The sequence below is a fragment of the Natator depressus genome, chromosome 2 (assembly GCF_965152275.1).
Source record: "Natator depressus isolate rNatDep1 chromosome 2, rNatDep2.hap1, whole genome shotgun sequence".
Classification (NCBI taxonomy): Eukaryota; Metazoa; Chordata; order Testudines; family Cheloniidae; genus Natator; species Natator depressus.
The window spans coordinates 70,380,839-70,395,500 of NC_134235.1; the positions used below are offsets into that span (position 1 = coordinate 70,380,839).

The window sequence follows — 14,662 nt, forward strand, 5'->3', positions numbered from 1 at the left end:
CTCCTCTTCCAAGCCCTCTTGAGTCTTGTTGACTTCCATCTCCCAGAATAGCCAGATGGTCTCTCTTCATATCTGTAGCTTCCTTGGAGGTGGAGACAAAAGTAGGAGCTGCCAGGTAAGAGACACTATCATCTCCATTCTCAAAAATGCAAATGTGTCATTGTGACAATGATGGGAAGTGGCCTGAAATTTTCTTGGAGCAGTAGAAGAGGGTTAAGGCTTCTGGCAGTGGTTGAGAACACAAATATTTCTTCAGGCTTTGACTGTAAGCTAGGGAACCCATAGACATCCCCTAGCAACTGGATGCAAGGAGGGAATCCCCATGCTTTCTACTGCCAATGAATGGGGGAAGCTGCTACAGGTACGCACAATGCATACACTGCCATATGTGTGAGCTGATGGTTCAATAAGTAAATAGAGAACCGAACCCCTCCTTGATTTCACATATGTTCAGGGATTCAGTTGAACTGTTCAAAACTGCTAAATAAATGTACACCTTTATGTTTTAAATATCCTTTGAGGTTTTTCTCATCCATCATCATCATCAACAAAAGTAATAGAGCTTTCTTTGGCTAAGAAAACCCAGCTCAAGTCAGCTAACTTTACAGGTCTCACATTCAAATACCGCCACTTACATGCACACATAATTTTCTCCACAACCTCAAAACCACTCACTACCAATGCCTTTGCAACTCCCCCGGCCCATATTCCTCCTTTACATGTGTCATAAATATAAAGGGAAGGGTAAACACATTTAAATCCCTCCTTGGCCTCCTTTTCACCTGTAAAGGGTTAAGAAGCTAGGATAACCTCGCTGGCCCCTGACCAAAATGACCAATGAGGAGACAAGATACTTTCAAAGTTGCAGGGTGGGGGGACAAAGGATTCTCTCTGTCTGTGTTGCTTTTGCTGGGACCAGAGCAGGAATGCAGATCAGAACTCCTGTAAAGGGCTAATAAGCAATCTAGTTAGATATGCATTAGATTCTGTTTTGTTTAAATGGCTGATAAAATAAGTTGTGCTGAATGGAATGTATATTCCTGTTTTTGTGTCTTTTTGTAACTTAAGGTTTTGCCTAGAGGGATTCTCTGTGTTTGGAATCTGATTACCCTGTAAGGTATTTACCATCCTGATTTTACAGAGGTGATTCTTTTACTTTTTCTTCAATTAAAATTCTTATTTTAAGAACCTGATTGCTTTTTCGTTATTCTTAAGATCCAAGGGTTTGGGTCTGTGTTCCCCTGTGCAAATTGGTGAGGATTTTTATCAAGTCTTCCCCAGGAAAGGGGGTGTAGAGTTTGGGAGGATTTTGGAGGGAAAGACGTTTCCAAGCGGGCTCTTTCTCTGTTATATATTTGTTAGACGCTTGGTGGCAGCAATAAAGTCCAGGGGCAAAAGGTAAAATAGTTTGTACCTTGGGGAAGTTTTAACCTAAGCTGGGGAGAATAAGCTTAGGGGGTTTTTCATGCAGGTCCCCACATCTGTACCCTAGAGTTCAGAGTGGGGAAGGAACCTCGACAAAACGAGTACACAGAAAATCAGTCATGCCCTTGCGCCCAGTGCATCTTAGGGCTGAGGCACAGTGCTTAGGACTTTGGTTTTCCTTTGCCACAGATATTTCATCAGTTCCCCCTTCACAGCAGCCTGACCTGCCTGCCTGCCTGCCTGCCTGCCTCCCCCAAGCACTGGTCCACAGGGAGGAGGGAGGCTGCCTCTGGACCAGCCAGACCTGGCCTTGCAGTATCCTACAACTTGTTTGTTTAACACTATATAAATAGGTGCTTAAAGGAGCATAAAGCAATACTTCAGAGAGTAAAATAATATTACTCCTTTTGGCCTGAGCAGCAGGCCAAACATGTTAGGCCTTGTAAGTTGTTCCAACTGGAAGGAGAAATTGGTGATGGAGTTAGGTATTTCTCTGATGCAATTTTGATTGATTTATTTACAAAGTGCTGTTTCCCTGAACATAGGAGGAATCAAACAACAGGAGACAGTTTCCTTGCTCATTCTTATAAGCCTCTTTCAGCCTGTACCTGACCCAGAACCTCTCTCGGCTTCTCCCAGAGCCACACACAATGCTTGTCTAGGTTGTCTGCAGATTCCTTCTCTCTCTCTTTCTGTATGCTTCTCTGCTGTCTCCCCGCATACACACCTATTCAAATACCTCCAGACTGATATTATTCATAAACCTGTTTCTATGATTTTCAATGAAGGCAACAGTTACACCCACTTGCTTCAACAAATTTTATCCCAACCTTTAACAATTAACATCCCTCTCTGTGTCCTAGTCATGGCACAGGCACCAGAGGACACCAGCCTAAAGGCTAGTCAAAGGAGGTATAGCCCCATAGTATGAGAGACAAGAATCTCAAAGGAGATGGGAAATGGCCAGCCTCTCATATATAATATTGTGCATCAGATTATACTGTAAGTGATTTTGGAAATCTGTAGATGTTCCATGTGGCATCTTGCTAGACGCTGTTGCAATACTGACCCTGATTCTCCCCAAAACTTCCCTAGTAGATCAACACAAACATATAGGTTTAAATTCTACTTGTAAGTAACAACCCATGGAAGCTACTGGGGTTATTATGCCTGGGGCATAATGCCTCAGAGCAGTGAGGAGCATGGCTGTTAATATGCTCTTTGACAAGGTTCAGCATGAACTTCTCTCCCTGCTCTGTGAAACACGAGGCTGGATCTTCTGACTGGAACAAAGCTCTGCTAGCTTTGTGCGATCTAGTGCCACTGGCCTGGAGCCAGGCACAATTGAACCCACAAAATCATTCTAATAACTGGTCTCTAGTCTGTTGTGATGTGCATTTTCTTCCCCAAACACCTCCTTAAGTTAACAAACTCATACTCAGCTGCCTTCTTATGCAGAATATTTGGTAAAAAAGAATAATCAAAACAAGGGAGGAAAGAATATTGTACAGGTCTCTGAGAGCCAGGAGTAATATTATAACTGTAAGGCTTAATGTCTTTAATGAACTATCAATTTTATTGCCTCCTTCAGTGATAATGCTACACTCTGTCAGGTTATTGAGAAGCACAATGTTCTTTCAAAATTATACACCTCACAACATATCTCTCCGAATCTATGCAATTTAATCTTCTCAGTAAGATATGAAAACATGACCGAACTTCTACAGTTCATTCATCAATCTCTAAATCTCACTCCGGGCTCAACCTTTATCACAATTATTTATTAATGGGTGTTTGGAAGGAGATTTAGAAGTTTTAGACAATAAATCCATCTGAACTATTGACTGAAGTTTGTTTCACATAATTGACCTCAGAGACTACATAAGGAGCCCAGTTCTACTCCAAGTGAAGTCAATTCAAGTTTTGCTGTTGACTTCACTGACATCATGATCAGGTCCAAGGTCTAAGGAGAAATTGGGTCTGCATTCCTGCAAAGAAACACATCAGCTTTCCTTTAGTCGCACATAAAACAATTGATCTCAAAGTGATGTCAAAACTACAGAAGTAGACAATATAAATATGAAAAAATAGCTTCATTCTTATGCTATTACACTGAGAAGAACTTAGTCATTCATGCAGTCCCCCACTGAGCTAAACTAATTCTCCCTCTATTGCAATTGTTGGTGGAGCTGCACCAGTGGTAATGCAATGAGGGAGATTTTCCCCAAAGACTACTAACCAACAGCTAGGCAAGGAGCACTGCATTCCAAGGGGATTATAACCTATCTTCCTTCTGCTCATAAGAAAAAGGTCTGTCTGGAGGCCAGGAAAATATGCCATATAGTGAAAGACTTAAGAAGCTCCATTTAGTTTATCCAAGAGAAGATTCAGAGATGAGTTGGTCATGCTCTACCATTACGGATACGGAGAAAAGATTTTTCATAGTATATAGCGCTTTAAAAAAAATTGGCAGCAAAAAGTATAATGAAATCCAGTGGTTGGGAGTTGACGCTAGACAATTTCAGATTGAAATAAGGTGCAAATTCTTTACCATTAGGGTAATTAACCTTGAAACAACTTACTTAGGGATGTGGTGGATTCTCCATCACCTGAAGTCTTAAATTTAAGACTAACCATCATTCTAAAAGATATACTATACTTCAAACAGAAGTTATGGGCTCGATGAAGAAATTATTGATTGATATTCTGTGGGCTGTGTTATTCCCATAGACGAGATAATCATTCTTGTCCCTATTGGCCTTAAAATATTAAAATCTATGAATCAATGTGGTTAGAAGGATCTTTGTGTTGTACCACAGATGAAGGGAAACACGAATGGTCAGTAGCTGTCCAAGGCTCAAGGATAGGCCTGGAAATCACAGGATAGAACATGATCTCATACGATTTCCAAAGTTTCTTACTTTTAGTTGGGTCCGAATAGAAGATTTTTGGATATGTTGTCAATATTTCTATCTGTATTTCAGGAAGAACTAAAGCACACCTTTAAAAAAAAGAGTTAAGAATCCTACCTACTCTCACCTGTTGGCTAATAAAAGTGTGGGAGTCATGGAAAAACACTATTGTCCACCAACAGGAAGAAGAATAACTAGATAGACAGCAACCTTTGTATGGAATACCAATATTCCAGATCAAGTTGAGAAACATTTTGGTATAGTCCTGGAGATATTTGATTCATTATCAAACATAGATAAAATATATATTATCTCGCTATGTGTGCATATAATGTTTGACTGTATCCCTATCCCAACCCTCTCTACATCCCTTGTCTTCTTAAACTAAGAATCATATGACTCTCTGTCTTCCTATATGTTTATAAACTACGTTATATAATAGGGCTGCAGTTCACAGATTTTAAAGTCAGAAGGGACCATTTTGGTCACTTACTCTGATATCCTGCATAATACAGACTTCAGCCTTGGAGTTTCTGCATCAAGACCATCTCTTGTGGTTGAGCAAAAGCTTTTTAAACACACAGCCATGCAATCTTTATCTAAAGACTTCAAGTGAAGAAGAATCCACTATATTCCTTGTAAATTGTTCCAGCAGTTAATGTCCCTATCTTAAAAATACAGGTCCTATTTCTAGTCTGAAATTATGGACCATCAGCTAGCAGCTATTAAAGCAGGGGTGGGCAAACTGCGGCACACGGGCTGTATCGGGCCTGTCAGGGCTTTGGATCCGGTCTGCGGGATTGCTACCCCCGTGTCACTGCGGGCCCCTCACCACTCCCAGAAGTGGCCGGCACCACGTCCCTGTGGCCCCGGGGGGGGGGGGGGGGGAGGGCGCAGACGGCTCCATGCGGTGCCCTCGCCAGTAGGCACTGCCCCCCACAGCTCCCATTGGCTGAGAATGGCAATCTGTGGCCAATGGGAGCTTCAGGGAGGTACCCACAGGCGAGGGCAGCGTGCAGAGCCCTGTGCCCCCCTCCCACGCCAGGGGCCAAAGGGACATGGTGCTGGCCACTTCCGGGAGTGGTGCGGGGCTAGGGTGGAAGGGAGCCTGCCTTAGCCTAGTTGTGTACTGCTGCCACCCCAGAGCTGCTCCAAGGTAAATGCCCCAATCCCCTGCCCTGAGCCCCCTGCCGCACCACTCCTGCACCCCAACCCCCTGCCCTGAGCTCCCTCCTGCACCCCACACCCCTCCCTGCACCCCACACTCCCTCCCGCACACCCAACCCCCCTGCCCCAGCCCTACATTCATGGCCCTGCATGCAATTTCCCCGCCCAGATGTTGCCCTCAGGCCAAAAAGTTTGCCCACCCCTGTATTAGAGTCAATTCTGATTGACATTCTCTGTGTGATACAAATAAAACATAATATGTTATATAATCTGAAAAAAATATTTTTTTGTATTTTAAATGCATGATTCAGCAACTTTACTACAATTTGTTCCAACTCCCTTGGCATATGATTATTATTTATTATTTGTATTGCACTAGCAATTTGAGGCCTTATCAGGGGCTTGGGACACACTGGGGCTAAGCACTTTACAAACACAACAACAATATGGTCCCTGCCCAAAAGAGCTTACAAGCTTAGAGATCAAAACTTTCCAGATTTTCTAAAGTAGAACTTTTTCATTTAGTAGTTTATAACGGTCGTGTACTCTCCAGGAAAACTCCTTGAGAGCAATGTACATATTTCAGTGGAGATAACATACTTCCCAAGGACTCTTTCACTTATGTTCAGTAATGTTATTTTATTTGTTACTATTTGCCTGTTACTTAAATAATAAGATTATTGCAACCTATCCACCCCCAAATTTTGCATTCTACAAGTGACTTCATAGTACTGTATATTTAAAAAAAAAAAACCTGTTTTCGTGAGTTTTCATACAAAGTTCACCTTCCAAATCTCAAAAATCCTGACTTCTAGGCCCATGTACTGTTTTTTTTCTTATACTAGCAACACAATTTCACTCATCCCTATTAGTAACCTGACAATGACATGCCGTACTTTATGATTATTGAGTAAACAACAACACATAATAACATTTCAGGAGAACAACTTGCTTGCCATTGACTTAGTTCATAAGCAGTTTGGGGCCCAAAATAGCAATTAGTTTTCCATGTGGGGGTGGGGGGGTCCTTCGGGGTCAATAAGATAAAAGCAAAGCATCAAGACACATTTTAAGAACTAATATTTCTATTCAGCAATTTTATTATCAATGACAATACAAGGAAGGGCACATTCCTCTCTTTCTCTGGGACATAATGTCAGCCCTAAGAGACATGCACAAAATAAGTCTATACTCTTAAATTCATATGCATAACTTAAGGCTCTTTTGCACTCATACATAGTATATTTGATTTTCTCCACTGCTATCTTAAAGCTGAAGAGTGCTGTGTTTAGAATAAAGATAAAATTAATGACATATTACCTACACTGTGATTCAAGGTTGAAGTAAGGTATTCAAAATGCTTAACTCTTTCCCTCTCTTTTTAGAAAGAGCCCACACAGGCCTTTAATGTCCCTTAAATCTTCCTAAGGAATGAAGAAAATAAAGTTGCTCGATAAATTGCTGCTGTTGTCTCATCTACAGCAAAATAAACAATATGAAGAAACAATAACACTTCCCATCTTATTAATGACTAAAAGTGAATTAATGTGATATTATTTGTAACAGAATTGATGATGAACTCATTAGCGGTTCCCTGTGCCTGCCACTGTAATTTAGCATTCATTAACAAGCACTTGAATTAGAGTATTTTTGAACAAAAGAACAGTCTGGTGCAGTTGCATACCCTGTTTCATTTTCATGTAAAATCTTATTAGAGAGACCCCCATCCTCAATCTTAAGGGGATGTGACCTCCATCCATTCCATTCCACCAGGCAATGTTTCCACTGATTGCCTATTGTGACAGTAAATAAATATTTTAACTAACCCTTTTAGAATTTGTTTGTGCTATTGTTTCATGTACTGTGAAATACAATTTGCCTTCATTAAAATACATTAACTAGAAGACAAAAACATGTTTTGTGCAACCTGTGGAAAAATAAAACGAACAAAAAAAGCATACTACCTTTATACTTAATCCAAATCCTCCTACAGTTTGTCTTCTAATTGTTACCGTTCTTTCCTGAAAAAGTTAAATCAAGTTCAGTTAGTTTTAATATTTCCTGCCACAATACCTACATTAACTCTTTTATGAATAGTTTACATCCCCCACATATCCTGTCTTGTCATAATAAACTGTCAAATCCCAAGAAACTCATGCTGCAGGTGAAACAAGAAGAGAAAACGTGGAGTTCTTGTCCCAATCTAAAACTCATTTGTTCATTTTTTATGATACTGTTGAATGAACAGCAATGACTGAAATAATCTTGCCTGAGTAACAGGTGAATCAATATTTATAACATAACATCAACATTTTCCCTGCATTATGCTTTCTTAAAACTCAATGTATAGAGCTTATATACTGCAGACTTATACATTAGTCTTGCTTATGTATATTTAAAAAAAGACAAGTATGAAATATTTTATAGGCTCGTCTGCCCATCTTCATTCTGGGATAACATTTAATATTAGCTACTTTACATAATTTTGACCATTATATTTCACTTGTACACATATACCATTCACAGAGATGCATATATATATGTACACACAACTTCTGATGCCTTTACATCTATGAGTGTATAAAATTCACAGCTCAAAAGCCACATCTAATTATAAACACACACATAGGTACACACATGCACACAGTCCTGTGTATGTGTGCATGTATATATCCATATGTGTATTTATGATTTTATTGTATTTATGTGTGTGTGTGTGTCTATTTGATATAAATATAATATAAAATTAGGACACATACACTGCAAAGTGAATAGGTCTCCTAGTATCACTGCTTTCTGCCTAATCTGTAGAACAAATAATCTGGCAATAGCCTAAATAAAGAGCCAAACTACAGGCTTGTTTCTGTGCCCATGCAAGGGTGTAAAGAGACATAAGGCAACGCTTCATGATGCGAGAGGGGAAGCAGGCTCTACAGAGCCACTGCTTTTCCTCCTTCCCCACAGGTGGACAGATGAAGGCAGGGAATGATGTGTGAGGTAAGGTCAACATACTGAAATCATTGAGAATTTGGACTTACTGAATTTAGGGTGTTGGGGGAAATACATATGCCACGTACATTCTCTATTTGTGATCAAAGTGAATGATGTAAGTATAGAAAGAACAGTCATCAGCAAATCCATTGTATTGGATGGGGAGACAGCAGGGATGGATTGAATCCTGCATGTTAATATTTTACATATAGTCCAACAAAAAGGTATTACCTCACTCACCTCGTCTTTCTAATACTTGACACAGTAAGTTCTCATTTCCAAAGTGTTAACATCAGTTAATCATAAAATCATACAATCATAGAAGATTAGGGTTGGAAGAGACCTCAGGAGGTCATCTAGTCCAAACCCCTGCTCAAAGCAGGACCTACCCCAACGAAATCATCCCAGCCAGGGCTTTGTCATCTCTGGGTAAAGGCTATTTAATTTTGTTTACACTTTTTAAAATGTTCCAGTGATATATGCTGGCTTGCAAGCCTGAAGACTATACCCCTGTATTTAGTCACAACCAGGTACAGCATAAACACACTTGCCTACCCTGCCCTATAATTGTGACTTTCTCCTGGTTAGGTAGCACCTCTAGGGATGAAGGAATAATTCATTATCCAAACCCATTAATTCTTTGGCCTCTCTACCCAGTTTGCCTTCTTGGGTGTCAATTAGTTCTCACTAGGATGTAATTTTTATGATGCCAATACACATACACTAGGAACTGGGCTGAGTCCACAAACTTACTTCATTTAAGCCAGCAAACTGCTCTCATAAAAAGCCTTTGGACACCAAGACATTATAGAGATACCTGATAAGGATAACATAGAAACAAAAACTAATCTGGGCCAGAACTCCTCATCTTTAGCTTTTCCATTTGTGTGATCTGTTGGGCATTACTGCTCATCCAGTGCGATTACTCACATGTATATCACGTTGTATCAACTGTGGTATTTCTGTTGTCCCCCACTTCCTTTCCTATCAATCACCAGAGTCATCAGATGTTAAAGAACACAGTCTGTTTCTAGTTTTTGTAACTATGCAGTTGTCACATGCACAGAGGCCTGGTTGAAAATCTCTTCTAAATGTTTTTATATAAAAGTGTACAAAGCCTAAAATAAACATTATTTAATAAATTATGTTACAAAATTAATATATATTACAAATAAATTCACACCACTTGGTTCCAACCCTCAAAGTTAAAATAAAAACTCCAGCCCATAAAACTGCCATTCATAAATGGAAATGGCAAATAAGAGATTATTTGCTTATAATAAATGGAGGATGGAGTACATATAACTGAGGAAATCAACAAATCTACCTCAGAAAACTGCTAATTTGCAACGTTCACTCATCAGAAATCTTTTCTGTTGCAGGAAGTTTGTTCTTAGTGAACTAGTGGTCTAAGGTAAATGGTGGCTCTATGCAGAATAAATTCTTAAAAGGCAGTATTTTGTATTATTTTAAATGAACTCTACTACACCTTTAAGAAGCCTAATAGAAAAACTGTTCTCCAACATATCTGTGACTCGTTTTGTCCACCTTCTTAGTGTTAAAATCATTGAAAGCTCTTTCTGGCTTCCTCATTATATAAGCATGTGCAGGGTCACTAAAGCCACAAAAAAAAACCCAAACCAAACCAAAACAGGAAAAACAAAACAGTATTTGGGGACTTGTTTGATCTCACACAGGCATCTGATAGGAAACTGGACATATTTTCTTCTGAAGACAGTCCTTAATGTTTATCAGGAGAAGAACCCAGTTCAAAAACACCTTTTTTTCCGACACAGATAGACAAAATTCTGTAAAAAATAAATAAATGGAAGGGAAAGCAAGATCTATACAAAAAACAAATTTAAGATTAGGGGCAGGCAAATATCAAAAGATTTCAAGCTGATTTGGTTTGACCAAGAATCTGAATATTTGAATGTTTTTCATCAGAAACCTATCCAAACCTCTTCAGCCTGCAAAATTGGGATGGATATCTTTTGCAAATGCTTCCCACAACCCTCCAGAGCTTTAGAGGTGTGTGTGGACCAGCAGGGGAAAGAAAAATTCTGGCCCTTTAAGGACTGTAAATCCCCACCCCTCCTTGTGTCTTGAGAAGGGGAGGAGATGGGCTCTGTGGCTGATGGGTTGGAGAGAAACTGCAGCCTAAGCTTAGTGGATCCACTGCACCCAAACTAGGCTAATATGCTGCACTGAAATAGCACAGGGACCAGGTGTAGCGTGAGGATCAGGGGGTTGATGGCAGGCCCCACCAAATAGCATGGATTACAAAGAAAGGATGACCTGTACTGGATGAGTAATTGGTGGATAGTTCCCAGATAAGCTACTTAATAAAGTTACAGCCTAGTTAAACCATATTCCCAGTGTCTTGTGTTTTTTCCAGTATTGTCTAGGACAAAAAGCCCTGTTATACCAATCAGACCAAGTGAGTTTGCCTGTCTCTGAAACTGACTGTTACAGATTTAGGACCAATGAACGCTAAACTTTGGGGAAAAAAAAACTAACTGGGGTCATGTTAAGAAGAACCCGATGCATGCGGGATTCTTGAATGAACTTTTGTTTCAAGAACTGGGCTTGGACTGCTCAGAGAGACAAGATGGGTGAGATAATATCTTTTATTGGTCCAATAAATAATAAAATATTGGACTAATAAAAGATATTGCCTCACCCACCTTCTTTCTAATATCCTGGGACCAACACAGCTACGACACTTCATAAATTTCGACTGTTAAGGGAGATATGGTTTGAGTGCAATTAAGGTTGACTTGTTTGCAAACTGAAAGTTATTTAAATCAGGAGAATTAATGGAAAATTTTGGAAGGACTGGTATGAATAGCTAGTAGTTTTTCATGGACTGAGTAGTATAAAACTCAGAGTAACCCAAAAGAGGCTGTTTTTTGCATTTGTTTTTATTTCTTTGTTTGGTGTAATTCTGTTTAGTTTTCTTTCTGGTTCTAACTTGCAATTTGTCCTGCACACTAAGGTTTCCAAAATAGAAGATTATCATAACTTGTGGTTACTGAGCTACTAAAGCCTTAAGTTATGCATATGAATTTAAGAGTATAGATGTATTTTGTGGATGCCTCTTAGGGCTGACATTAGGGCTGACAAGCTAACAATTAAGGGCCAGATCCTCCAGTAGCATAAACAGGAGTAGCTTCATAGAAGTGATTCTAGTCCTAATGGAGAAAGCAAAAGTATCAAAGGAATATGTAGGCCCACAGTAAAATGTAAGTAAGTGCAGAACGAGAAAGAGGAAACTGTAGTAGAAATTCAGCCCCCCCCCCCAATTAAACCAATGCTATTTACAAGTAACTTAGAGTGAATGCGTATAATGGTCTACACTGTGTGCTACATGCAGTAATTGCTGGGCACAACAGAGTTAGGAGGCTGCAAATCAGTGGCTTCTGGCTTCCCCATTCTCAGGCTGGTTCTACATCTGGAGGCTGTTCTATATTATACCCCTGCCTGCCTCTCTCAGATAGTGAAGAACAGCCAGAATGCAGTATCCAAGGGAACAAGGTGAATTTGTGGGCAAGATGAAGATTGCAGAAACCACAAGAAAGGACTCATGTTTATCCATAAGTCAGACAGACACCTATACTAGAAACATATAATGTTGAAGCAAGAAACATTATAATTTTTAGTTATTCATCACAGATTAATGTGTCATGAAAGTTTCACAGGTCTAGGAAAACCTATGAGAGCTAAGTCTGATATTTGAACAATATTCTTTGTAAACTTGTAGAACTGAGTTTACCCATGAAAAGGAGACTCCGTCACAACAAGCATAAGAGATTCACATGTTGTTTAAATGTCTGCCTGTGAAGTAGTCCTAGCAACTCAAGATTTTCAAAAATGATTAGTGATTTTGGGTACCCAGACTGAGACACTTTAATGGAGCCTGATGTTCAGAAAGTACTGACCACCAACCCTCTAAAAACTTAGTTTCCTTTAAAGGTGTCTCACGATGGGCAGCCAAAAATTGAGGCACCAACACCACATTATCAGTCACTTTTGAAAATATTGCCCACATAGCTTATTGAAACTGAATTATTATTTTATTAGAGTAGTATTTAAGGGCTCTAATTAGGACCAGGGACCCAGTCTGCTAGGTATTGTACAAACAAGAGTACCTATAGTCTAGGGTTATGAAAAGATGCAACCCATGAATAAAATAGACAAGCCAGAGTGGAAAGTGAAATGAGCGCACCAGGTAAGTAAAAAAAGATTATATTTTGCATGGCAGACAGTCTCAGTTGGCAACTTACGGATGTTAAACAAATTGAATATTGGGTAACTGAAGTGTGGAATATTCAAACGTTGAAATGAAATATATTCCTATACTAATGATCGCATTTATTATTAGTTAATAAAATAAATTATCAAATCTTCTCTTGTTCTCTAATATTAATAATTATGTACTTGATATAAGAGTATTCACATGAATCTGTAACTGATGTGGGGAACAAACTCTGGGAAAAGAATTAAGACAGCAGTTAGCTGGTTCTCAATAGTAATTATTAATTAGCAACTGTGACAGAGTCGGGCCAGATGGCTATAGGAAAGTAATAGAAGGCAGATATATTAGCCCCAGGCTAAGTAGGTCCCTTTTCCCTGGATAAGGTAACAGGGAAGGTTCCAGAACAATCAGGAACCTTCTGGAGACAATTAAGACAGGCTGATTAGAACACCTGCAGCCAATCAAGAAGCTGCTAGAATCAATTAAGGCAGGCTAATCAGGGCACCTGGGTTTTAAAAAGGTGCTCACTTCAGTTTCTGGTGTGCGTGTGAGGAGCTGGGAGCAAGAGACACTAGGAGCTGAGAGTGAGAAAGTGGACTGTTGGAGGACTGAGATGTACAAGCATTATCACACACCAGGAGGAAGGCCCTATGATGAGGATAAAGAAGGTGTTGGGAGGAGGCCATGGGGAAAGTAGCCCAGGGAGTTGTAGCTGTCTCACAGCTGTTCCAGGAGGCACTCTAGACAGCTGCATTCCACAGGGCCCTGGCCTGGAACCCGGAGTAGAGGGCGGGCCCGGGTTTCCCCAAAATCCTCCCAACTCCTGGTCAGACACAGGAGGAGTCGACCTGGACTGTGGGTTCAGAAAAACGGCCAAGCTGAGGGCAGCCGCGAAGCTCCAAGTTGAGCAAATCTGCCAATAAGCGCAAGAGCCACCAAGGTAGAGCAGGAATTTTGTCACAGTAACATTTTCTGGGTATTAAACTCCTGCAAGGTGAGCCAGTAAATCTAGTGTGTTCTGTTAATTTGCCTATAAGGTACTGTTTGAATTTTACTTGGACTGAAGAACCACAATATTCCAGAGCTCTTTATATAACTGATTCTCCAATTCTCCCTGCTATATCTTTCATGTTAAGATACAAAAATGATGCTTTCAAATTGGGACACTGGTGATTATGGTGGAAATGTTATTCTCCCTACATGATTGAATACAATACACACCCTTAAGTGTTATTTCCCTTATGTTCACAATGAAGACGAGGGTTAGCTTCATAGTGAATGTGTATAGACATGGAAGGGTGATGAATAAGAGTGCATGGAAGAGAAGGAAAAAACAAGAATGTGGGGAAAGGATAACGGATTCGAAGACGAAAAAAATGGGTTCATGGCAATAATACAGAAAAAGATAATTAAAAAGAAGAAAAAGTATATCACACATACTGTAAGAATACAACAAAACAAATATAATGGACCTGTTGACAACAGCAGCAGAGCCAAAGCTGGATTGGCATTTGAAGTTAAAATCCTCTGTGTTCATACTTCAGTGGATTTATTGCCTATCATTACTAGCACTACAATTTTACACAAGAATTGAATGTTCATGTTGTCTGTTTAGTGAAATATTTACTAGATGCTTCAAAAGGAACATTTTAAATGTTCTCATTTTGAATTTTTGTCCTGTTTTTGCTTGCATGTATTCGGATTCCTCAACCTGAAGAATCACCGTCCCCATAAACTCTAAACTTCACAATTAATCCGAGAACATCTTGGGCACAAGTCACTTGTAATATTTTAAAATTAAATACATAATTATACCATTGGATTATGACCATGGCCAAGAGCAGTGCTCAGATCTGCCAGCTACTTCCATTTTGTGATGCTGCCAGTTTGTCTCATCATCTCTGCTCAA

The 14,662-nt window shown here is 39.7% G+C and overlaps 1 protein-coding gene across 2 annotated transcripts in view; it reads right to left on the reverse strand.

The window, feature by feature from the left end:
• Nucleotides 1-14,662, reverse strand: part of SNTG1 (syntrophin gamma 1) — an 814,219-nt gene that overhangs the window by 213,402 nt on the left and 586,155 nt on the right. For both annotated transcript variants that reach the window (XM_074944402.1, XM_074944401.1), the window contains one exon: nucleotides 7,469-7,525. In XM_074944402.1, coding sequence (XP_074800503.1) covers nucleotides 7,469-7,525 — 57 coding nt within the window. The remainder of the gene's footprint in view (nucleotides 1-7,468; nucleotides 7,526-14,662) is intronic.